Below are 25871 nucleotides of genomic sequence, written 5' to 3'. Positions count from 1 at the left end.
AACTTGTTGCTTTGTTTTCCTAGGTTCAGCACTTCAAGACAAACACTGATGTGGATTCCAGACTCATTTTTTTCCAGGTATTTCTAATATATCATCACATTAAACAAGGACAGGTTAACAGTCATTGAGAAAACTATTTGTGTTCTCAGTTCTTAATTTATGTTGTAAATGGTGTCTTTATTAGTGTCCTTAATGCTTTTCCCCCTATCTCAAGCAATGCGACAGATTAATTTGAAATAAACTCTTTATTCAAAAGACATCTTCTTTCTTGAATGTAGCCATGGCAGCTTATACATGCTGAAGAGTTGAAGGAGTGTTGTGGAAATAATGCTTTAAATCTGCAGGAAAGGGAGATGCTGCTGACTATTACTATATGACCACTTGTGATGTTACTGGCCATATTCAGTAGCACTGTTTTTAACTGGGGTTTTTTTGAGTTATTGCTGTACTCTGAATTAACTCAAAGTTTTGAGGGTTTTAACTTGTGATACAGGAGCTGTTGAATTATTGAACATCCTCCTTTTATGCCACTGCCATTACTACTTCTGCAGGTTGTGCTGGTTACTGTTTGTGTTTTGTGCTGTAGATGCTGTACATGTATCACCCCAGTTAATCCTAAACACATAAAGGAGAACTTAAATGCAGGCAATTTTGCTTCCTTACATTTAATTTTTTTACTGAAGACTTCTTTCCCCATGAAAGCCTGGCAGCTGACATAGGCAGCATTGCCTGCTCCAGTTTTATTGAAATGTTCAGACAAATGGAATGCCAGGAAATGTCACCTTCTTTGAGGCACACAATGAAAGGCACAAGGAGGAAGTCTCATGCTGTTTCCCAATCTCTCGACACTCTATATGCTATCTAAGGAGGTTGTTCTGAAAGTCAACCAGTACTGGAAAATGTCAGAGGTAATCGTCATCCAGACTCAGATGAAATCTTGAAATGAAGCCGCTGATGTTAGTTAGCTTCCATCGTATCCATAAAAATGAGATTTTAGCATTGTGGCTTGTATGGGTCTGGAGCAAAAGTACTTTGACCTGGTGGAAGACAAACTTGGAAGTCAAATTGTGTTAAAAAAAAATAAATTCATCCCATTTTTGTCCAGTAAGTCCTTGCAGATTAGGTTGTTAACTCTTCCCATTTTGCTTCAGCACCTTTTACCAATTTAACTAGATTTTAACAAACTATGAAGCCCTCTGCATGCCAGAGAAAACTTTTCCATCTTTTCAGGCTAGGCCTTGTGTCTGTTTTCTTTGGGAATCTGAAGGTACTTATAATGCAGCTCTCAGCCTTTTCTTAGGTGTGCATGCACTGCCTCTTTGTTCAGGAGAGATATTTCACCGCCTCTGGCATTCTGCTTTACCAAGGCAGTTTTCTTTGCTCAGGTACACCTTGTTACCAAAATGTAACCAACAATACACAAAGAGAGCAAACTGACCAAGTGTCAGTTTGCTGTGTTTGTGTTAGTACCTTAGATACGTATTAGTTATGTTAGTATGCATCCTGTGTTTGTGTTAATACATTTCTGAGGGTCATCTGATTAAGATTTCTTGTGTTTCAGTTTGCTGAGTGGAAGAATTTCAACACTAAAGGATGAAACTGGTGCTGTGAGTAGTAAATTTACTGTAACTCATTAATATTATGCTTTTGGTTAGGTTCTCTCCTAAAGCATATTCACTGTGGGTGCTAATGGGAGTTACACTGCCTGAGTCAGTCTAAACTTTTATGAAAATTAGTGACCTCTGTGGCTTTCTTGATTCTCATCTCCATTCCAAGGTAAATGAAACTGGAACAATGTGCATATTTCTATAGTCATTCTGCATTGTACAGGCAATGCAGAAACAGCAACTGTACTTAAACAGAAAAACTGGTAATTGCTGTATTGCAGGGAGCTATAGTTTTCATTAGATAGGCATTACATATGTAATTGAGTATTCCTACATGGAAATGTAGCTTTTTTTGGCAAATACATGTAGGAAAATGACCCTTCCAGTGTGTGGGTATGATATTCTTAAATAGGAAACTATAGTTACAGTAATGTTGTTGAGTGATAGTAAGGCACACAAGTACTTTGCTAAAAGTGTGGAGGTAGTTTTAGTGATAATTCACTTAATTTTCAAAAGTCTAAACCTGTCTGAAGATATTACTACATTTACTGCATTCTGAACACATGATAGAGAGTATCCATTGACCTTTGTGGAGACTCCGGAACCTAAAGAACACTATTTGCAGCAGTGTTTGTATATATGTTCTTTAAGACTGTGAAATGAGTGGATTGTAGAAGAGTGATGAGAGCAAAGAAGAGGCCCAAAAAACTTGGGGTTATGTTAGCCTGCTGGATACCTCATCTTCAACTCCTCTTTCTCATGCACAGCATAAAAAAGCATTTTACTTAATGGTTGTTCCATAGTAGTGCTCAGGTACAGCAATTTTTCCTTGCAGATATTTATTGACCGAGATCCAACAGCATTTGCACCCATTTTAAATTTTCTTCGCACAAAGGAGTTAGACTTACGGTAAGAACTCTAATTATGTCAATTACTGAAAATTAATTCAATCAGAACCATTCGAAAACTTGTTCAAATTAAGATTGTTAAGTTTTACTCATCTAGCTGAGTATCTGGTATATGACTCAGGTCCCTGGTAGATGGAGGGCCATGTATGCATATGGTGTGGTGGAGGCAGAAATGGTAGCATTCTCTTTTGTTAGTAGCTTCTTGTAATTTAAACCACTTCTGGTAATGCATTTCTTTAGTGTTTCTGTATCCTTATTTTAATGAAAGCTAAGTAAAATTAAGATAATTTTAAAATCTCAAACATCAACATACTGAATGCCTTTTGTGGTAATTCTGTAAACTGTTAGGTAGCTCAATATTCATGTTGTGTAATATCCAGTTATATGCAAGTATTTCTATTCAAGGTCTTGACTCATTTTGTTCTTGTGATTTCTCTAGGGGAGTGAGTATTAATGTTCTCAGGCATGAAGCTGAATTCTATGGAATCACTCCATTAGGTAATGTTGGGTTTTTTTAAATGTGAGGTCATCTTATATGTATTACTGAGTAATGGCCCACTGACAAATCCTGGACAGTTGTGATGCTATTTTCAAAATAAAATTTTTCGAAAACAGAAGCATGTTTGAGAAAATGTGATATTTCCAAGGAAGTGAAAGCTGTGGTTTTCCTCCTCAGTGAGAAGGCTGCTGCTCTGTGAAGAACTGGAACGCTCATCTTGTGGCAGTGTCCTTTTTCATGGCTACCTACCTCCTCCAGGTATTTTTGTATTCATGGTCTGATGTTGCTTGCTGTCACCACTTTAGTTTGTGGGGATAATTGCCTGAGGTAGTTACTCTAGCTGTCAAACTGTTCAGAGAAGGCCTTCCTATGGAGAGCTAAAGATGAGTGGTTGAACTAAATATTAATCTGAGTCAAACTTTCATCTATGTGCTTTCATCTATGTGCTGTGTGAAATGGTGTGTTTGGAGTACTGGGCAGGGGGGTGTGGCATGCTAGTTACTAAGTAGGCCATGTTTGGTAGTAGACTAGAGTGCATGTTCTTTGAGTGCATTTCAGTTTAATGTTATCAGCATGGTGTGCTTTCTTCTTTCTGAGGGTGGTGTTACCTTGGGTGTCCTATGTCTGGGTGGCAAACCACCACAAATGAGCTTTCCTTACTAGTATGAATACTTGTTAGATTTTTTTTTTTTACTTCTCTGTAGAGTTGAACACAGTTCATTGTTAACCTGAAGTCTAAAGATACCTAGCTAATTATTGACAAGTTTTCTGAAGATAATTCCTTATATTGTGAATGTTAACATAGAGAAGAAAAGCATTTTCTGTTTCAGGGTTACAATATTGCCCAATTCCTATAGCAGGTGAATTAAACTTTACACCAAAATGCACAGGTATTAATACTGTATTTTGAAGTGACTTTCTGTTCTATTGCTATGTGTTATATTGCTAAAGTTTACGAAGTGGGACAAAAACAACTCTTTTCTTTTATAGGCATTCCCAGCCGTAAAATCAGTAATACTGCTGGGCTCCCTGCTGATGTTAGAACTGGTCAGAATGAGAGTGATATGCATGGAAGTGGTGTCCAACCTACACTTGCCGGTACTGGGGAAGGTACAGTCAGGCTAGGTGAGGAATGTCAGTTTCAAAACCAAATTGCTAAGATGATTGTCTCTGGGAAGTAAAAACAGTGATCATATCTGGTTTAAATCTGTTATTCGATGTTTGCCTAATTAAAATTGCTGAATACTTAGTTAAACACTAGTCCCTATACAGTATTAAAGGTTCACTGCTGCCCAGTCAAGATGTGTGGCTTGAGAGAAAGGCAAATCAAAGTTTTTCATGCAGTTTTAGCATGGTCCCTTAGACAAATGTCTTACACTGTACTAAAGCCGTGATAAAGACCAGAGATACCACTGTCTCTTTGGTCTTTGTTCAGCTTCCTGCTCTTCCACCTCCTTCTTGTTCCTGGTGCCTCTCTTGCCCTGCAAGAGTCAAGGTTTTAGAGTAAACGGAGTCTTCACAGAAAAAATTCTAAGTTGTTTTCTGGCTTTTGACTTTGTAAGCAAAATTATGCTGTTAAAGTCTCATATTTCTGTTATAATCCTGTAAATTGTAGCAGTGTTAGGAAAATTTAGAGTATGTTAAAGGTGGATCTATTTCCAGGTAATATAAAAATAAGGTTATGAATTGATGACTCTTCTTTGTGAGTTGCTGCAGGCTTGGAAGAAGATAGTCTTGGGGAAAATGAGATAGAAGATGCAGTTTTCGGGCACTAGTTCTTCAGCGTATTTGGGCTGAGAGCTAACTCAGGGAAGTACAATAACTACTGATTTCCAGTGCCGTCCAACACTTCTGCCAAACCAAATTTAGCTTTAGATCAGAAACATGTATGCTCTTCCAACACTTCTGCCAAACCAAATTTAGTTTTAGATCAGAAACATGCATGCTCCCACAAGGTAATAAATGTTCTATAGGTGTTCTGAGATACTGGGAATTTCAGTTTTACAGTCTGGAATAATAAAACAGGGTTGCACTATTTGGGAAGAACTTTTGGAAAAAAGTATTGTTTGTTATTTGGTAAAAAATTGATGATTATAATGCACTATTTGGGAAGAACTTTTGGAAAAGAGAGTATTGTTTGTTATTTGATTATAGTCATCAATTTTTTTACCAATTAGGCAGGCTTTAAAACTGAGGCATGTACTTGCCTCTTTCTCTTTGTGAACACTTTGCCTTGACACTTTACCTTGTAGTGATGAGATGAAATGTCTTTCTTCCATGTAGGAACTGAGGCATGTACTTGCCTCTTTCTCTTTATGAACACTTTGCCTTGACACTTTGCCTTGTAGTGATGAGATGAAGTGTCTTTCTTCCATGTAGGAATTGTAATAACTGTAAGGATTGTGAGGCATAACACTGCTAACTACAATCTGAAAATGTTTCTTGAGAAACTTAATTATCAAAGTTTCTATTGCCTATCCTAGCAGGGAGCTCTATCCTCTTATAGATGTCTCTGCTTATCTAATGCTCATCTAATATTCATCACTTGTCTGACTTCAGCTTTGTTGGTTTTTTTTTTAGGATTTCCTGTGGACCCACTATTCATCACTGACTTCAGCTTTGTTGGTTTTTTTTAGGATTTCCTGTGGACCCGCGGAAAGTCCTAATAGTAGCTGGACACCACAACTGGATAGTAGCTGCCTATGCCCATTTTGCTGTTTGCTACAGGTATGAATAGAGTTGCTTGTTGGGTTACAGGAAGCTAACAAAATACATGGTCATTTGCTTTGATTTTTTTGTACTCTGAACTGACTTCAGCTTTGTTGGTTTTTTTTAGGATTTCCTGTGGACCCGCGGAAAGTCCTAATAGTAGCTGGACACCACAACTGGATAGTAGCTGCCTATGCCCATTTTGCTGTTTGCTACAGGTATGAATAGAGTTGCTTGTTGGGTTACAGGAAGCTAACAAAATACATGGTCATTTGCTTTGATTTTTTTGTACTCTGAAATGACAGCATTCAGTCTGGTCCTCTAAATACGAGTTGTTGGCTTTTTTTGTGCAAATATCAAGTGCCTTGATAGGAACTCAAATTTTGCTGCTTCGATGTCAATTTTAGATTTTTATTTAAAACAGGCTTTTAAATGAAAGATTCATCTAAAATTTTTTCCTGCTGTGAAGTTAGACTGTCAAAGAAGTTGAAACAGTTAATGGATTTTTGGTACATAAGGGATGAACCTTGCCTTAAACTTCAGGTTTTTTGGCTTAGTAGAACTCTTAAGCACTTGCTGCTTCACCTGGATGGTTGAAAAGTGTCTTTAAATGCCTTGAAAACAAACCAGCTATTTTTTAAGATCAGGTGAAGATAAGCAATGCCTTCATATTACAGAAGCTGTTTTTAGTTCACATCTGGTAGTCTTGATTTAATTGGTGACTGTCTTTTCAATGGAAAGTAATGTTTTAACAAGAGCTGTTGCCAAAACCAATATAACACAGCTGTCATACTGTGGTTCAGAAACAGAAGGGACAAGAGTGTAATGTGAACAGCTTCTTTCTGGTTACTGCCAAGCTACAGCTATAGTTTGCTGCCTTTTTTACTCTGTAGAATACTAATTCACTTGCTTAAACTTTGTAACTTAAATCACATCTAACTTTTATTCACCACTGCAATTTGTTTTGCTTTAATTTGTACTAGATGTGGTTTCTCTTGCTCTTCTTAATGTTCTTGTTTTCAATTATGCTTCATATGGTCTGACAGAGAAAGAGGTACTGATTTGCAATTGACTTTGTGCTAATTGTCCCCTCCTTAGGAATTTATCTCTGACTGTTTTCCTTGGATGCTAGCTCCCTTAAAGTGAAAGATTCTGCCTCTTTCCTGTTTGGTAATTTACTTAATGAGACTTGTTACCACTGAACTTAAGTCATTAGTGATGCTTTTGATGAAGCATGTTAGACTTGAATGGTTGCTGAGAGAGGTTGCAGGTCAACATGCCAATTTAAAGTGCTACTGAAGGCAGCAGTCTTGTATCTTTTTTCTTTTGGAACTTGAAGGAACTCTAGAAATAAAATGGTGGCATTTTCCCTCCTTCATTCTGCTGTTATACAGCTTTTGGTAACAGTTTTTCCCCCCTCCCTGCTATATCTTAGTACCTCTCTGTATTTTATGGTTCAACAGGGTAATTTTCCCAGACTTCTTTGAATTTGCACAGCCAAATGATCCTCTAAAAATGAAGCTTATAATCAGTTCTGTATTATCTGCTTACAGTATACCATGAAGAGAAAATGCTACTAGATAGCAGAGCATTATGCTAAAGCATGATTGGGTGTCTTGCATGATATATAAGGAGATTAATAGAATTTTCTTGTAAAGTCTCATGCTGATCCTCATTATCTAGCATTTGTCTAGGCCAAGCTTTTGGCTTCATATTCTAACTTGTACATCAGATATGCTTATATGGGGAAAAAGCCTAGCACAGGACTCTAGTACTAGCTGCAAAGCTCTGAAATAGTATGCAGTTTCAGACTTCAATAGGAGAAAAATGCAGTTCTCGTAGACTATAGTTCTTAACTAGAACTTGAAGTTTTGTGGCTTAGCCTGTAAGACTGAATCATCCACACTGATTCGGGATTAGATTGGGTTATCTGTTTCTGAATCTCTGTCTGCATCCTGTTCCCTCTTTTGCCCTTCCAGAATCAAAGAGTCATCTGGGTGGCAGCAGGTGTTCACAAGTCCTTACCTGGACTGGACAATTGAGCGAGTGGCTCTCAATGCTAAGGTGGTTGGAGGACCTCATGGAGACAAGGACAAGATGGTTGCAGTTGCCTCAGAGAGCAGCATAATCTTGTGGAGCATCCAAGATGGTGGTAGTGGCAGTGAAATTGGTAACTATAATTGCCTGTGTTCTTTTCCTTTGTGTGTGTGTAAACCAGAAAGAAGTCTGAGACCTTACTTTGAGGTATGCATGATCTGTAGCATTCAGTATTCACTTTCACAAGCTGACAGAACAAGCTATAGTGTAGCAACCTGTTAGAGCATATTAACTTTATTCTGTTCTGCACCAGGAATCCTTCCTCAAAATCAAAAAGATGGAGAATAAAAGAGCAATCTGTTTGCTGAACAGGTGCTAACTGATAGTTACTGTTCAGTTTGAGGTTTTTGTGTGAAGATTCAAATTGAGATTTAAACTTTTTCCCTGGACTTGAATTTGAATCTAGGCCATAGCACAAAGGAACTAAATTTCTGAGATGGAAAACCACAGATACAAAGAGATTCTGCTGTTTTCTTTCCTTTATGTTATTAAAGCCATATTTTTACATAGAGATGATGAAGAGATTGCAGTTCTCTGTCAAATGTACTTCATAAATGGAGTTTGGAAAGTGAAAATTTCTTGGGTTTGTAACTTGTGTGTCTAGGTAGGGAAAAAAGCACACTATTATGTTAAGCATACAGGAATTACTGCTTGTAAACCTTGGCACTGAAGGACAGACAATTAGGGAGGCTTTAGAAACAGCAAGAAGACATTTTCAGAAGAAAATATTCCTTGGTACTGATCTGGTGGCTTGTCTGAGTCACTGTTGTTCAAATACAGGGCAAATTTGGGAGGCAGTGAAGAGAATGGAATTTGGAACTTCCTCTAGCCTAATCCCTGGTGTTTGAATAACCACTGTTATGCCAGTAATGTCTGTTTCCTCTGGCAGTGGATATTGCTAACAAAGTATGACAGCAGTCTCCTTATGTGAACACTTTTCTCTAAAACATAATGCTGACTTAATTTGTTATTAGATGTATCTCCATAGTTGAAGCCATGAGAATTGTTGTGGTCATTAATTGAAGTCAAAATTAAAGTTTTGGTCCATGTCCCTTTAAAGGAAGAGCTTACTTGAAAGATTCTCAGGCAATTTCTAGCTATGTTAATGGCAGTTGCTCTTTTTTTTTTTTCTTTTGAGTGCTTGATTGAGTGGAAACACAGTCAGATTTGAAGATGGGTAAAGGCAAAGGTCTGGCGTCAGGTGATTCAGCTGTGTACTGCTCTTTTACTTGTGACCCATAGAGCTCTTATATATAATCATGGTCAGCCAAGGAAAAGGAAGTTCCATTGTATTTTAAAAAAATATATAAAAGGTGTCTCTCACAGCTGAATAGGAAATATCTCTGTTAAACAGGGAGTAAATATTGTACTTGAGAAGTCTTCTTTTATGCCCCTGTTGACCAAGCCTTAAAGACAGGGAAGAGCTGGTGTGACAGCTGTACTCCTTTAATAGGCATTGCTTTAAGCACTGTGCTATTACATTCCTCTTGCATTTTTTCATTTGAATTAGCTGCTTGTGTTACCCTGGGATTTGCAATAAGATATGGGAAGCATCATCTTTTGATTTTTAGAAATCAAGTGCAGAGAGACACAAAACCCATAAGTGGACTTCTATTTCAAATAAAAACTCTAAAATATGCCAGTATCATAAGGTTCTGATAGCTCAGACTATGACTGAACATGGCAACAAAACTGAAGAAAGCACTTCTGCTAAACAGGCTGTGCTGCATTGAAGTGACAGTGTGAAACAAAGGATTTGCCACTTGGAGCAGGGGGAGGGGGGAAGCAGAGAGAAAGTGCCTACAGAATGGGATCCTCAGTCAGACTAACATTGATCATAATGTACTGTTCTTCTTTTGGGTAATAGGTCATGCTGATTGCTTTAAAAAAATAAAATACGCTTGTGTTTAATAGTAATAACTTGAATATAGCTGTTTTGTTTCCTTGTAGTGGCAAATACTTGCAGTCCTGCTTTGTGCTAGCAACATAGTACATTGCTGTTATCTTGTGAAAGGAACTACTTGTTCCAGACAGTTGCTGGAGCCTGGTGACACCATCTTCAGAAAATTCTGTGGGCTGGCATCTTTGTGATAGAGCTTTCCCAGAGCGCTCTCTTTCCTTTCAGTATTACTTACATAAGACACTGCTGCTGGATTGCTGCTGTAAGCAGTATTTTACTGAGAGGGACCCTTAAGACAAGAGCCTGTCATTACATATAGTGTTGTCTCCCCTGTGGACGGGTCTCAAGATTGTTGAGCCTAAGCAGGACTGACATTTCAAATTCCTCCAGACCATTCAAGCTGTCTTCCTTGATTTCCTTGAACCTCATCGTTCTCTAGAGTAATCAATTCTAGTTGTTTCTGTGGATTTTTTATTATTCTCTTTTTCATGTACCCTGTACTGCTGAATCTTATCTGCATTGAATGATTGTACTGTGCCCTGGAAAACAGTTGAGCATCGTAATTAAAACATAAGTATATATTGAACTTCTTGAGATTCCTTCTTAGGGTGTAACAGAGGGCTGCTTCTTGGCTGGGAATGGCTCTGTTCATTTAAATTTGTCCAAAACAATGTTGGGAAATTTTCCAGCTATTGGGTACTCTTGTTTTGACAACATCTGTCTGTGGCAGTTAAGGTATATTAGTGAGGACTAGTATATTAGTAGTATGGAATAGGAAACTTGTGAGTGAAGCGTAACACTTGGTTGTGTAATGTATCCCCCAGTACTTTTGTACTTACCAGGTAGAAAAATGTACCCTGGAATTATTTACAAACTAAGCTATTACAAGGCCAGTCTGCTAGACTTCATAGCTGGCAAACTTGGAAATCATCTCAGACCTTTTCAGTTTGCTGTAACTTTTAAATACATGGACAATAAGTAGTGCAAAATGTAGTAGGCTATCCAAATTTACAGCTCAATTAAAAATATTCATGTTGGATCTATGATGACACTTGGGAGCTCTAAAGAAAGGATTGATTTTGTGGAAAACCTCAGATGTTAAGGTCTACAATATCCATAGTCCCTGATGCCTGTCATATTCTGCAGTGTTTTGATTGTTATTGAGCAAAATGTGCTTGGTCCCACCCTTCCTTTACTTGGAAGGCCAGCCATTTGCTGGTAAATTTTATCTTCCAGATTTGAATAGTAAGAGATGATTAGTGAAACTGCTTTCCTATGTAACTTCAGGTTTTAATGGTATGTTAGCCTGTACTCTCTGCTCATGGACTACAAACAAACTAAAAGATCTGGAGATGGAAAGAGACAGAAAGAAAGCAGGCTGCTTATTTTTCTGTGTTCAAATATTTCTGCTAGAAGGGAAATCAAGAATGTACTCAAGTAGGGTCACATTGGAGTTGTTCAGTCTTTTCCTAGGAATAAGGATGAAGCCTTGTAGCCATATTTAGTTTCTAAAATATGTTTTCAGAATATATCTGTTTGATTGGACTTTAAAAAAACAAAAAGCATTGAGAACTTGTAATACTTTAATAGGCAGTTGCAAACTAGTATGGCACAAATTTGTCTGTCTAGCAAAAACCATGACATTACTGGTTCTTAAATGACACTTAATAGTCACAGCTAAATTAAAACAACCACAAAACAATAGCAAAAAATCCTGCTTGCTGTAATATGATTTTGTTCATTTTAAAGCCATTTGAGAACTCAATGGCTGTAGAAAAATAATGATTGCATATTTCATATGGGCTCTTCTACCTTCTCTTGCCTCCTTTCTCCTTCACAAATAATGATGGCATTAGTAGAGATGACATCATGCTGCCATTTAATTTAATGGAACCCAGTTTGCTGCTTGAATGGTACCTCATTTGCCACACTGCAAACCCAGTTTTGGCTGTTTTTTACTTGTTATTCTAATACGTATGACATTATAATAATGGAGAGATTCCATTGTTACTGTTTTTTCCTCTTTATTTTAGATAAGCTTCATAGACTCTTCATTTTTTTTGTAGGAGTGTTCAGTCTTGGAGTCCCTGTAGATGCTCTCTTCTTCATTGGCAACCAGTTGGTGGCTACAAGCCATACAGGGAAAGTGGGAGTGTGGAACGCTGTGACTCAGCATTGGCAGGTATGTCCAATTCGATTTTCTGCATCACTTTCTATAAGCTGGTATGACTTTCTAGTAAAAAGAGAATGAAGTAAGCTAAAAGCATGTGGGAAATGCTTGTCACAGGGTTTTCAGCCCTGACTTGTGTTAATGGAGTTTATCACCTGGGTATTTGAGTATTGTGCCTGTGAGCAGAATGTTGAATAGTTTGGTGCTACTGCCAAGCATGCTGTTTAGGCTTTCAAACAAAAGGATGTAGTATGATTTGGGGTAAGAAATGTCAAGTGTGTATGTGTATTTAAACTTCCTTATGGATTACTAACTTTGTAAAAACTCAGTAGGATCATAGGAAATAAAATTGTGGGGAATGTGTGGCAGCAACTTCTGTACCATCTGAAAGAAGAAGAAAACAAGAAGGCAGTCTGGTATCTGGAGATCTCAAAAGCTGTTTTACAACAGGAGCCTCTGCTTCATCAGAAATAAGCATGAATATACTTCAAAAATGTCTGTCTTGTGTGTGGATGCTTCTGGCTGCACTGACTTTATTCCTGTTGTCAGAATGCATGTTAAATAGAGAGATCTTCAGAGTCTGTATGAGTCTAAGAAATAGCTGAGCATTTATATGAATAACAAAGTTTGTAACACAGCTGGATATACGTCTTTGTGGCCCAAAACCTGGATGCAATAAAAATCCCAGAACTGCCATGCAAATCTCAAGAGGCAGAACTGACCTGAGGCTGCAGCACTGTTTGCTGACTTAAGTTCTGATTCAACCCTTAAGTGGCAGAACTGGTTGGTAACAAGTAACACAGAGAGTAAGTATGGGATAGCACTGCTTCTGCACTAGAGACAGGCATGTTAGGCCTTGAATTCAACAAAACATTATTTAAAATTCTATTGGTGCCTTGCAAAATCTTCTGTTAAGAGACAACTTAATGCTATGTGACAAGCTGGTGTTTGACAATATCTTCTAAAGGAGCAAGTCATAAGGAATAAAAACTGATGTCCCATTCATCATCTTTGCTTCTGGGTTAGCCACAGCAATCTTTCCTGATTTTGACTATTCCTTTGAAAGCATTTCTTACTGAAGAGTAGAAAGTCTTTCAAAGATGCTTACATGCCAGTATGTCCTAATAAAGCTTTTTGGATTTTTTTTTTTTTAAGAGGATGAGAATAGCTCCCTTAAAAAAAACCAAAACCCATAAAAAACCAACTGAACAAAAAACTTAAAACCACACACAAAACCAAAACAACAAACAAAAAACCCAAAACAAACCTGTTTCAAGATGCTTTCTGTACCTGTGGCTTTTTTGTTAGTAAGATAAAAAAAACCCCAAACATCTTCCTATAAACCTTCATCTCCCTTTATAACATATTCTTCTTGACCCCATAAAGACTTAAAGTGGCAGGGTTGCACCTCTGATATATGATATTTGTGAGACTGCTTTGCATGAGTTGCCCATAGCTCTGGACATACGATGTAACCATACTTGCTTCAGTGAGAGAGGTTTTGTGGAACTGAATGTACTGATGCCTGTTTCAGTGCAAGAACTTTGTTTGCTTTGAGGCTAATGCCTTTCTAAGTTCTACTTTAAGAAGGCTTAGTTTGTGCAAAGCTATCCTTCCTGACTTGGTGATTTTTGTATTTGATGTGTTGCACCCTAAAAATGTACCTCTCATCTCTGTGTCTGATTGGTTCTTGAATCTTGAGCAGACCAGCTGAGGTGATTTCCCTAGTACTTACTTCTTTGTCAGTGTTTCAGCTGCATGCAACGAGGAGGAGGAGGTTGTGGATGCTAGATACATTAGTAATGAAATTCTTAGCAAATGAAAGCTTAAAGGAAGCAGAATATTTAGTGTTATAGAATAATAGGTAACATAAAGCAGTAGAGCATGACAGAGAATCTTACTCTGAAGTGTGAGGATTCTCACTGCCATGCTTTACCAGTGACTGTTGTATTGTGTTGCTCTGTTTTGTAATGAAAGTTCACATCTTGGCAGATGCAATTGCTGAATCGCCTCTGGTTTTCCTACCTCTGCTGCAGAAGGATGGGCTGTCCTTATTTTGTATGATCTCTCTGACCCAGTTAGTCAATCTGCTGTTAGCAGCATTGTGGATCCTCTTGCTCAGACTTTTCCTTGCAGTTATGTCTTCTGCAAGGTGATGAGTAAAGTGGTTTATCTGGTGATGGGTTGCCTCTACCTTCATTAGTTTTGTAAACCTTTTGCAGATGGCTGAGCTTCTCTATATACCTTTGGCCTATGAACCAGAGAGCAGCACATGGCACTTTGATCCTTTGACTTAGATGCTGAGACTCTAGTTTCTTGCCTTTCTGCTCTCGTACTGCTTCTTTAAAATAGTCTGGAGAAAAAAAATCTTTTTAAACAAAGCCCTGTAACCCAGATCTTTAGATGCTGTATTTACTTAGGTCTAGTATGAATTTGACTGCAGGAGAGGCTAGAGTACTTAAACAGCTATATCTGAAAAAGTACTGTGTAGAAGTATTGAGATCAAGAATAGCAGTCCTTTTCAGTAATTGTCAAAGATCCTTCTCCAGGTCATTCAGTCATCAGTTATATGGGGAAAATCCAAGTGATTCCAAGGAATATTTTTAGCATTGGATATATGCTGAATTGTAGATGAATATAACTGAGAGAGATGTAGTTCTTTAAACAAAGAAAGGAGGGAAAGTGCCTTTTCCCTGTCCCCCAATCCTCCATCTTCTGGAAAATATGCAGAAGCTATTTTGTATTGTTGCCTTCTCTGTAAGGCTGAAAGATAGGCTTATAATGTTTTAGGGGCTTATGGACCATCCTTGGGTTAGGAATGGGTACTGGTTTGAAGTCCTAGCTCTTTGGGGTGTGGGGAAAGTTCCCTGATTAGTTTGTTTTGCTTTTATCCAATAGATTCATTGTAGATATTTTGCAAATGATTTTGTGAGTCTCTGAAGCCATTGGAAGGATGCTGCTGGCCAGAGAGAAATGAGAACTTAGGCTGAAATGTCCATGAATTCAGTGTCCATTAAGTGGACTGACTGAATTGTATGGAGGACAGGAAAAATGCCGTTATTTTGTGCACGTTTGAGTGTTCTGGATAAATGGCTTTTTCTTCTTCGGGATTGGAGAAAAAAAAAAGAATTGCTTGAGATAGAGGATCTTACCTAGAACAAGCTAAACTTTTTCTCTGCCCGAGATTTCTGTCCCACTTCAGGGAATAAGCACTCCTTTTGATCCTGGAGGTCAAAGCAGGTCACCTTAAGTTGTAGATCAGTAAGTAAAATATGACAGGGCTGCTTTCCAGTTTACTTGGTGTCGTTGTGTATTGAAGTGAGAAATTGTAATGAAACATTACATATCTGCTAGAGGCAGAGATTTCCTTAGAGTTCAGCAGAGGGATGCAAAACTGGGGTGAGAGGAGGCATAGAGGCAACATCTAGTTCCTTGGTCAAGCAACCTCTTAAGGACTTGTCAGAAAGGGAAGAAGAGATTAGGACAGAATGTGTGAAATGCACTCACTTGGCATACAGAAAGAATCCACTTTTGAAAATGTGGTTTAGGTGCAACACACTCAGGTTTTGTACCTTCCCATGGAGAAGGATCTTCCAAAGCAGTTGTGCTAACTTGTCTGCATGCTTCTGCTGATCTCCATGGGTTAAGACCTAGTTTTGCAGAGGAATGTGATCTACCAGCAGTACTTAAAGAATGCTATTGTATGTTTGAGTGTGTGCACAAAACTTTCAGTCCGGTACTTCAGCAAAATATACTGAAAATGTCAGAAAACCGAGAAAATAGCAACCTAAGTTCTTGATTTTTATTTTTTTTTTTTCTTTTCCTTTCTGTTTGTGCCAGGTTCAGGATGTTGTTCCTATCACAAGCTATGATACTGCTGGGTCTTTTCTGCTGCTGGGCTGTAACAATGGTTCTATCTACTATATAGGTAAGAAATGGGAGCAGGGTGGAATAGAAAGGAGGTGGTACTGAGAAACATTTTTGTTAAACTCCTCATTTGATTGAAGTTGCACCAGAACAACTCTGTTTAATCAGAGTAATAAATTTCTCTTCCCCACAGATATGCAGAAGTTCCCACTGAGAATGAAAGACAATGATCTTCTTGTGACGGAATTGTACCATGATCCCTCCAATGATGCTATAACAGCTCTCAGTGTCTACCTCACACCGAAAACAAGTCAGTATTCTGTCACTGTGTCTTCACTGAGAGTCTGTTAGAAATGTGATTTTTTATTTTTTCTAAATGGATATTTTCTGTTGCTGCATAGGAGGCCTAAAGCAGACAAGGTAGATCTTGTTATAAACAAAGAATTTTTCTTCATTTAATCATCTTCAAATGAATTATGAATATTAGACGTAGCTGTTTTCCCTGACACCTATATATCTGCATAAATAGGTACATGTTCTTATGTGTATGTATATATTAATGCTTGTGCATTATATATTAGATATAAAAGCTTATAACTAATATACTTAGAAACATTTCCATATGCTGATGGATGATGCTTAGCTATTGTGTAGCAGTATCATGGTATCATGGTGCAGCTATCCATTAAATTAAGAGAGAAACAATAGCAGCAACAACAACAAAAACCCAAAGTAAACTTTAAAAAAAAAAACTGGGAGAAAGTGGTTACTCACATAACTATATTGATACCACAGTGACCTTTTTAACTATAGTCCTTCCTGGTTTGCTTTGCTTTCCCATTTGTCTCCCACTAAGGCAGAAAAATAAACATGTGGCACATATTGACCATATCACTCTGAGGAGTACCAAAATTTCTGATTATATGACTAGCCATTTCTTCTTTCACTTCCAGGAGGAAGGAAAGAATGGGAGAGAAGGGTGTTGTTAAAACAGCCTTGAAGAGTGTAGTATGGAATTGAACAAACATTGGGTTATTTTAGTGACACAATGCCCTCCCTGTTTCTGGGAAAATAATGAGTAAACAGTGTTTAAAAAATGTATTTTTGTTACTGTGGAAGCTTGAACACACTGTTTCCTACTGCTTCCTTTCCTGGCTCCCAGTAAGACAAGCTTTCATTCCTGGGGGAATAACCGTGTTCTTGCTTACTTTAGGTGTAAGTGGCAATTGGATTGAGATTGCATATGGCACCAGCTCTGGAGCAGTGAGGGTGATTGTACAGCACCCTGAAACAGTTGGGTCTGGGCCTCAGCTCTTTCAGACCTTCACAGTTCATCGAAGTCCTGTTACAAAGATCATGCTCTCAGAGAAACACCTTGTGTCAGGTAATCTGTGCTCAAATTTGTACTGGTGGTTCCCCCCTCCTCCTGAGCAATGAACTATTTGTATGCATTGCTCTATAACTTGCATCATTCCCATATGTGATAGATAGACAGATCTGGGGTCACAGGAAGGGCTAGGTTGACTTGGCTCCTCTTTCTTAAAGTAAGCATTCTTTAAAGCCTTTAGCAGTTCAAAGGCCTAGGTTTATTTGGTCAGATACTGGAACACCTCACTCTTTCATTTGTGTCTTATTCCAAGGTTGCCATTTGTGGAAATAAAAGGGGTTGTAAACAAATACATCTCTGTCAAGTCTTATTGTTGTGGGCAGGTCCTTTAGGACTTGTCTTCTTTTAACAGCCTTTCAGGAGCTTTCTGGGCTGCAGCAAAATGTGCACCATCTTCTCCTGAGCCCTAGAAAAAGCCTTCCTGTGACTTCAAAGGGCTGTCTGTTTCTTTTCTTAGCAGTCTCCCAATGTTTCTCTTGCTATTCTGTTTGTCCTATCTTATGCTCAGGAAAGTGTCTTACTTTCAGGGAAGATGCAGCCATTCCTTTCTCTGTAAGAATCTCTTTCACCCAGAATCCAGCAGCTAGGGCATGGCAGAGAATAGATTTGCTTTCTACTGCTATCAAATAATTTTTAGAAAAGGAACAGGAAACACGGTATCCAATTATATTGCAAATAAACAGCTCGGAGATCATCTGTTCCCCTGTAACCTGCTGCTAATCCCTCAGTGCCTGGAAGGGGCACATCTGTAAATACGACACTGAGTAACTGATGAGTGAAATGGAAAAGCACTATTGTGTGAGGAGGGTTCTGCTGCCAAGCTGCTCTCATGGCATGTCCTAGTATCTACACACAGATGATTGAAGGGTGCTGTAGGCTACTGGTGCTTACTCAGTCAGACCTTAATGCTGTGATTCACCTGTCTCAGTTATTTTCATGAATATCTGAGGGAAGAATTGAACTAAACAGGACATCAGCAACAATTTGTGCATTGTTGTCTGGAGATGCTATGTGACCTCACATTGACTAAATTCTGCTTGATTGCTTAATCTTGAAAAGTATCATATAGATAATCATTAGAGAATTTTATCTCAAAAGTTTTGCCATCCCTTGTAAATATACATCTTTTCCTTTCTAGTTTGTGCAGATAACAACCATGTACGGACATGGACTGTGACTCGATTCCGGGGCATGATTTCAACTCAGCCAGGCTCAACACCTCTTGCATCATTCAAAATCTTATCCCTGGAGGAAGCAGAGAGTCATGGCAGTTACTGTTCTGGAAATGACATTGGTAGGATGTCTCTTGTGCTGTGCTGTGCCTGTACATTCACTCATCTCATAAAGGTTTAACAGATCTTCAACCCTATAACATGCAAGTCAGCTGATAGATGTAAGCTCTTATATACTGCTCTCCCCTTGAAAAGATGTTACAGATCTGTAAGATTCACCTGGAAATATTATTTAGGCTGTAGAGAGTGAGTATTCTCTCTGAAGGAGAGAAAAAGGAACAAAAAACTTCAAAACACAGATTCTATACCTCTTCCTTGAGCAAACTGATGTAGCATTTCAATTTTCGTTTAGCTGGAGGAGAGAAAGCACAGGAGACTGTATTAAAGCAGATGAGCATAGGAAAGATAGGGTCTACTGCAAATTCGACTTCACTGTTCAGTTGGGGTTAAACAATGCGTAGAAAACATTCTCAAATGACTTTGAAGTTGTGACAAAGTTTACTGGAGCCTTGCAACTGCAGAAGCAAATGGTGCTAGCACATTGCTATAGCAAGGTACTGAAGGAATGCATGTTGGTAAGTATGGGTAGACAAGTATTCTAGATTCCTTTGTGGTCTGAGTGGTAGAAATGAACCTTTTGATGAACAGGATGCCCTGTGAACACAAGGTGGGGTCAGTACTATGGCAAGAAATCTGATTAAGCCTTTAGACACCTAGGAGCTGCAAAATAACAGAGTACTTACTGTCATTATAGAGACCTAATGTAAGGTTGTACTGACATAGTCATTCCTCCAGGAACATGCAATGAACTTAAGAATGCATGTCCCTTACAACAGCAAAAAAGGATTTGGATCTGTAGAGACTGCTAACCATTGGATGGCTTTTGCTAGCCATTGGTCGTCTTTGCTTCCCTGGTCCTGATGCTTTAAAATTGCAGAGGCCATACTAATATGAGTCTGGGACTTTGGGACTGTGTGGAGAAGAGGGTGAGGGAATGGAAAAAACAAACAAATGATCTTTTTTTTCCTCTAGGACCTTTTGGTGAACGTGATGATCAACAGGTTTTTATCCAAAAAGTTGTTCCCATCACTAATAAGCTGTTTGTAAGGCTGTCTTCAACTGGGAAAAGGTATGTCCATGTTGAGAGTTTTAGGTGGGAAAGGTTTAGGTGAAGGCTGCAACTGTGTGCTAACTGCATGCTAAGTGCATGCAGTTGCACACAGTAAGCATCTAATGTGCCTGACAGCTCTGGCTGATCTCTTAGTTTGTGTTAGTAACAGAGATGTACTTAATGATCTATTACAACCTCAAAGTGAAATGGCTTTTTTAAAAATGTGGTGTCAGACTCATTTCATGATGACTTATCCTGATGAGCTCACAAAGCAAACATTTCTGTGCGACTACAGAATATGTGACTGAACCATGGTACCATGCTAATACTAAACTTCAAAACTAATGTTGAAGTTGCTGGTGGCAGGGATTATGCTGCTCACAAAGGTAGACAGGGAAGCAGTTTCTCTCTTCCTTGCACTTGGCTTTGAAGATATTAGAACCTTTAAAACAGAGATACTGTTTTCTAGGTCATCTCTACAATTATTTTCTTAGGCTTGACTTCATAATATTCTACTACATTCCTGCCAACATAGTAAAAAATGTTGCCAAATGACCACAGCTACTTTTCTTCCTGTTAGGCTAGGAAGATGGCAAGAGATCAGAAAAGACAGTGCATCTCAGTTCTATGCTACTTCATTTTTGCATCTCTTGTCTATTAACATTGCATCTGGGTGAAAATATAATGCATTAACATTATTGGCATCTGAATTGAGTATCAAAGCCCTGCTGGGGAGTTTGGTGCCTTCTCAGAAAATCAAACCAGGACTGACTTTACTGGCCAAACTCTGCCAGGTGCAATTGTTCTAGTAACTTGGGGTTTCTCTTCCTGAAGGATTTGTGAGATCCAGGCAGTTGACTGCACTACCATCTCGTCATTTACTGTGCGAGAATGTGAAGGATCCAGCAGAATGGGCTCCCGGCCACGCCGCTACCTCTTCACTGGACATTCCAATGGCAGCATCCAGATGTGGGACCTGACCACAGCTATGGACATAGTTAATAAGAGTGAAGACAAAGGTAAGTTGTGTTATGCCGGGGCTGTGGTGTGGTTCTTTTTCTGTCCTCACATCTGTCTGACTACAGTAAACTGACGTGGCCACTAAGAACTGTCTCTTTCAGATGTTGGTGGCCCCACAGAGGAAGAGCTGCTCAAGTTGCTTGACCAGTGTGACTTGAGTACATCTCGCTGTGCCACACCCAACATCAGTCCTGCCACCTCAGTCGTTCAGCCAAACCGGCTTCGAGAGTCTAATTCCAGGTAAGTCACCAAGGGTGGCACCAGCTGCAGACACCAAAGGTTTTACTTTTCAGGTAGGCAGAGAGGGGGTTGGTCACCTGAATGCTGCAGCTGAACCCCTGAATTCATGCCTTAAGTGGCTCAAACTACATGCACTTACTCCTTGATCTCTGTTGGTTTCTATGTGTGCAGATTGAAGTATCCTGTAAGAACCTAAAGTGATCTGGAAGCCCTAGTGTGGGGGCTGTGATGAGTATGTTGCTATTGTAGTGGGAGTTGCAGTGGTGGGTGGGAGCAATGGTGTGCACAAGAACTGACTGCTATTCCCAGCCTAACATCTGCTTTTCTTGACCTTGGTTGCTTATGTTTTTTGAAGCCTCCAATTGCAGCACCACGAAACAATCCACGAAACTGCCACGTATGGTTCTGTGCGGCCATACAGAGAAAGTCCCCTCTTGGCAAGAGCAAGGCGGACAGAGAGCTTTCACAGCTACCGGGACTTCCAGGCCTTTAACTTACCCAGCAAAAGCCCAACAGAAAAGGCAGCTGCTGCAAATGGGAATTCAAGCCAGACAGAGGCCAGGAAGGCAACAGCTGAGGGGAGTGCAGCCGAGAGAAAGGCAGTCCTGTCAACAGCACTTGAAGTGCGAGGCACAGGTGTGACAGATGCAGGTGGGTGTTGTAGTGTAGAGGTTCATCGTCTGCCAGAGAGTTCCCTGGATCTCAAAAGAAGAGGACCAGACGAGGAGAACGAAGCCAAAGCAGAAAGCAAAAAGAAAATGGGATTTGAAGGATCTGGTTTCCTGGGAAGGAAGAAAGTGCCTCTCCTGGCCTCTGTACCAGTCCTTGCTGAAGGTGGGCCTGAATTACCTGGTGCAGCTTCTCCATCGCCTACAAAAACAGCTGCTTCACCACGTCACCGGAAGAATGACTCATCCTGCCATGACTATGGCTTGTGAAAAAGTGACTGGTGGCAAAAAAGAGGTGCGGGTGTCCTCTGGCTGGGAGCAGGCATAATGTTACTTGTTGTGAGTTGTTTCTTGAATGGGGTTTTGTTCTGATACCAGAATAAAAATTCCTAAGGTTATGAGAAAGTACCTGGCTGCTGCCAAACTTCTGAAGAGTCGTCCACATCAATGTGTGGCTTTATGTAATGCTCCAAAATGTAGTACGGTACTTGGTCCAAAATATTGTTATGCATTCTTGTGTAAATGTGGTCAGGCATGTGATATGTTGTGATTATTTTTGTTCTGGGAGAAGGGAGGGTGCTAAAGGAAAACTTGGTTGCTGAGCAGAGGATGCCCTTTAGATGCAACCACATGTTGCTCTGCAGAGGTGCTGCTGTCTTGGATGGATTTTGCCTAATTCACAGGGCTGCCTCTGTAGTCTTGTTTTTATGAATGGGATCCTTGCTCTGTATGCTGCTGCCTGAAATCTGAAATGTTTTGTGCAGGCTAAGGAGGAAGCTATTCAAAACAGCATACTATTTTGCCTCTTAGTCCAAATAAATTGCCAGAGGAGTGTTGCTTGTGCTTTCTGAAAATGTGTGGTATCAGATGATGGGTTTTGCTGATTGTGACTGAGATAATGCATAAAAATATACTTGGCAGAATACACAGAACTGGCAGTCTCTTGAGGGCTGCCTTGTCACTTTATCTGGAAGAAGGACAGAGATGAATATGGGAGTAGGTTTACTGTCATGGTGTAATAATTCTCAATTACAAGTGCCTTGACATGGTATTTCCTACCTGTGTAGTACTGACTGCTTGCTGTTTGCTCCTAGTTTGCTGTGGATGGTGGGTAAGTTTTATTGCCTGTAGATTAGTAATACATAAGCAGAAAAGGAATTATGTGACAGCAAGTGTTCAATAAGAATGTCTTAAGAGGTTTGCTACCTCTGAAAAAGCATGCTTGGAGTTAAGCATTAATTAATGGTTTGGGGTTTTTTTAATTTGAGCTGAGAGGGTGGGGAAGAGGGAGAGAGAGAACACAAAGGTTAAAGCAATTTCATAAGAATTCCTTCACTGTTGTTTATTCATCTGTGCATGAACACAATTTTGTGGTGGAGCTTTGTCAGGCTGGGAGAAAACATGGCTATCCTGCCATGCAGCCTGTTTTAGCCACATGCTGGTTTTTGGACATGTGAAAGACTTTTCCTTACCACACATGCTGACCCCACCCTCCCCGCCCCTACAGCCCTCCTCAACTGTGAAGGCTGGATGAGAGACAAAGATGAGGTCCTCTACCTTCGCAGTCTTTGACTACTGTATGACTTGGGGATTTTCAAACTGTTCTCTTACCTTTCTGAGGTGTCAGTGCTAACACACAGTTTTTACTATACAGTGAAAAATGGTGAAAAAAAAGGCCAACAACCCCCCCCAAATCCTCTCCCAACACCCAGTTTTAACCCCCGGGCATGGGGTGGGGAATCAGCAGCCCTATCCCTGCCCCCAAAGGCCATGCAAGCTGCTTTTGGCAAGTTACGCACTTTCCGTTTTCTAGAAAAGGTGGTTTTGTTCTTCAGAGGTGGGTGTCAGTGAATGTGGTGTGCTCCTTGGTAACTGTGCTGAAGCCTTTGATGACATTGACGAGATCATCTTCATCTACATACTGTTAAGAAGGGGGGAAAAAAGAAGCATGTTAGCCAAAGCTGTACCAAGCTATGGGGAATTCTCCCACCCTCTAAAAATGGTTCTGAAATAGATATGTGCATTTCTAATGTTTTTCCCTTTCCTCAGCATAAGGTAAGAACTGAAAGCATTCAAGTATCTGAATGCAAAACAGATTTTCATCATAAGCAATATGTTAAAAAATTGCAATCAGTTATTCTATAATCAGAGAAATGGTAAAATAGTGCTTGTTACAGTGTACTGGGGAGCTTGGAGACATGAAAAGAAAAACTACACATTTACATTTTTGTCTTATGTAACAACCATGTTACACATGATTCAGGTAAGGTTTTGTTCTTGAAGCTTCCAAGGGAGGGTCTGAGCTTCTTCCAGCTACACTCCTGCTAATGCATTGAGCTAGAGAGAGTGTAAAGCAGGAGAGAAATAAACTGTATCCATAGCATAAAGAGCACTAGCAATGTTGCTGCAGGTATGTGTCCTCAGCCACTACAGCCACTCGGTCTATTGATTTGCAAGCTCGACAAAGGGGTGAATGAGATTTGCTCCTATTCCTAAGCTACTGTGTGTAATTAGGAGAAGAACTGAGTGAAAAGCATTGCAGGAGGTTTAGTTGCAAGAGTAGCTGAGCAACACAAGAGCAGAGACTTGACTTCAGGGTAATGTAAGACAGTGTACAGAGGGTGGACAGAAGAGCCCAGGTCTGTGTATATATAGGAACTGCTTTGATAACTCAGCTGAGCTCATGCTGTTAGGGTTATTTGCCACCAAAAGGGACAAAGTTTTTGTGCTTCTGCCACTTCTGAAATTCATTGGAGTATTCTTTAAACCCATTCTAACATGTATACGGAGGATTTGCAAGTTAAACCAAATTGTGGTGTCAGCCCAAGATAAGCAGATAGAGCACAAGCTTCCTCAGCAGCAGGAAGCTGTGCTTTTGTCCAGTCAGATTATAGAGAGGTACACCCTGGATGAGTTGTTAGTCCCCAAGAAATTAAATCACAAGGATGTGATAACAGAAAATGGCAAAGCTGAGTCATGATACCACTGAATTGGGACGTCTGAGCAGAGTGCAGGCTGAAGGTTAACCTGCACCCATAGGGATTTTTTCTAGAGTGACGTTATCACTACCTTCTTATGCCTTATCAGCATAGGAATGGTCCTGCTGTTATGGTCTAAGTGGGTATGGCAGTGATAGTACCAACACCTCTGTACTGTGGTATGCCTGTGTTCCAGCCCTTTGGTGCACTGAAGGTAAAGCTGCTTGGATTTAATATGCCAGACTATCCGCTAGTTCCCTTTGCATTTTGAACAAGATCCACGGACACTGCACACTCCATCTAACTTTGCTACTGCCTTACAGGCCCTTCACCCCCATTCTGGCTCATTTTTAGGAACATTATTCAGCTTTTTCAAGGAGCAAACACTGATGTCTTGCTGACCCTTGAACTGCTTCCTACATGTTTGGTAGGGGAAAGGTGGAAGCTCGGAGGCCTGTTTCCTGGTGACAAAGAGGAAGGAAAGTTGTCATTTTTCTTGACTTGAGAATCATAATTTCTTGTATCTATGTGTTTAGAACCATGTTGGTAACAATGACTAGTCCTGTCCTCTTCTATAGAAATTAAAAGATACTCTGCCTGGCCCCACAACCTCCTTATTAGTCCCATGTGGGCAGAGTTTGAAATCATTTGTCACAAATGCCAGAAGACATCAGCATTCACATGATCTCTGCATTGTGACTGAGCAGAGGACAGGAGAGCAGTTATCTTTAACAACTGAGTCCCAGTTGCAAGGAGTCACCAGAATACAAGCTCCTGTCTCTGGCACTATGTGTAAAGGATGCCGAGACATCCACCTCACACATGACTATTTGCTGAAGTGCATATTCTTAATAGACCATGGAGTTAAGAGTTCTATGGCAACCATAGACAGATGCATGTGGAATCCTTGCATCCTACAAGAGCAGTGTGTGATCACCTGTGGCTCCAGAAGAGAGCAGTAGACTTGAAAGACTGAGGATCTAACCTCTGACTGTGTCCTTCTAGGCCTTTTGGCTGTATCTCCAGCAGCTTTTAATATTTAGACAATTTCATGATTCTAACTCCAGCAGGTGATGCACAACAGCATCACAGAGGAGCAGGAGTCCTTACCAGGCCACGACCAGTAGGGCGATGATTGCGAATAATGGCATCCCAAGGTGATTCATCAAAAGTCTTTTTGTCATAGAGGTCGAGCAGCTGGCTGACACTGCGATGGAGAGAGGCTTGGGAATATGTGCGACTTAGCTGGCCCTGACTTGGTCTCCTTCCCCCCGGTGCAATATAGACACTGCGGTTGCTTATGGGAGAAGCAGCTCCTGGAATTTTTGTATCGTCCAGTCCCTGGGAGGAACACACAAAATAATTAAAAACAATGAAGTACATAGTCTCAAATATTTTATCTGAACACAACCAAGCAGGTGTGGAAGAGAACAGAGAAAGCCATGCTTCAGAAAAACATGCACAGTTATAAACAGAAG

At 39.8% G+C, this 25871-nt stretch overlaps 2 protein-coding genes across 2 annotated transcripts in view; one reads left to right on the top strand and one right to left on the bottom strand.

The window, feature by feature from the left end:
* Window positions 1-22269, top strand: KCTD3 (potassium channel tetramerization domain containing 3). Its single transcript, XM_009080035.1, has 17 exons — window positions 1-77; window positions 1562-1607; window positions 2443-2516; window positions 2955-3013; window positions 3192-3272; window positions 4005-4139; window positions 5651-5741; window positions 7703-7893; window positions 11787-11902; window positions 15731-15818; window positions 15951-16067; window positions 16971-17141; window positions 18283-18438; window positions 19409-19505; window positions 20322-20506; window positions 20609-20747; window positions 21103-22269. The coding sequence occupies exons 1-17, from the start codon at window positions 49-51 to the stop codon at window positions 21683-21685; spliced, it is 2358 nt and encodes a 785-aa protein (XP_009078283.1). The 5' UTR covers window positions 1-48; the 3' UTR covers window positions 21686-22269.
* A 977-nt stretch (window positions 22270-23246) lies between these two features.
* Window positions 23247-25871, bottom strand: part of LOC103807308 (usherin-like) — a gene marked incomplete at its 5' end in the record, with an annotated part of 81574 nt that continues 78949 nt past the window's right edge. The window contains 2 exon segments of the mRNA XM_009080036.1: window positions 23247-23336; window positions 25504-25734. Of these exon segments, the coding sequence (XP_009078284.1) occupies window positions 23247-23336; window positions 25504-25734 (321 nt within the window).

This window comes from Acanthisitta chloris, unplaced genomic scaffold (genome assembly GCF_000695815.1).
Source record: "Acanthisitta chloris isolate BGI_N310 unplaced genomic scaffold, ASM69581v1 scaffold1158, whole genome shotgun sequence".
Classification (NCBI taxonomy): Eukaryota; Metazoa; Chordata; class Aves; order Passeriformes; family Acanthisittidae; genus Acanthisitta; species Acanthisitta chloris.
Note: the sequence above shows the minus strand (reverse complement) of the source record. Positions and strands in the feature narration are given on the sequence as shown.

What these genes read in the sequence shown, in the direction of transcription:
- KCTD3 (XM_009080035.1), top strand. Translation starts at nt 49, where the DNA reads ATGTGGATTCCAGACTCATTTTTTTCCAG. An exon ending in CCAGACTCATTTTTTTCCAG is followed by an intron (nt 78 to 1,561) that starts GTATTTCTAATA and finishes CTTGTGTTTCAG; the next exon opens with TTTGCTGAGTGGAAGAATTT. An exon ending in TAATAAGAGTGAAGACAAAG is followed by an intron (nt 20,507 to 20,608) that starts GTAAGTTGTGTT and finishes TGTCTCTTTCAG; the next exon opens with ATGTTGGTGGCCCCACAGAG.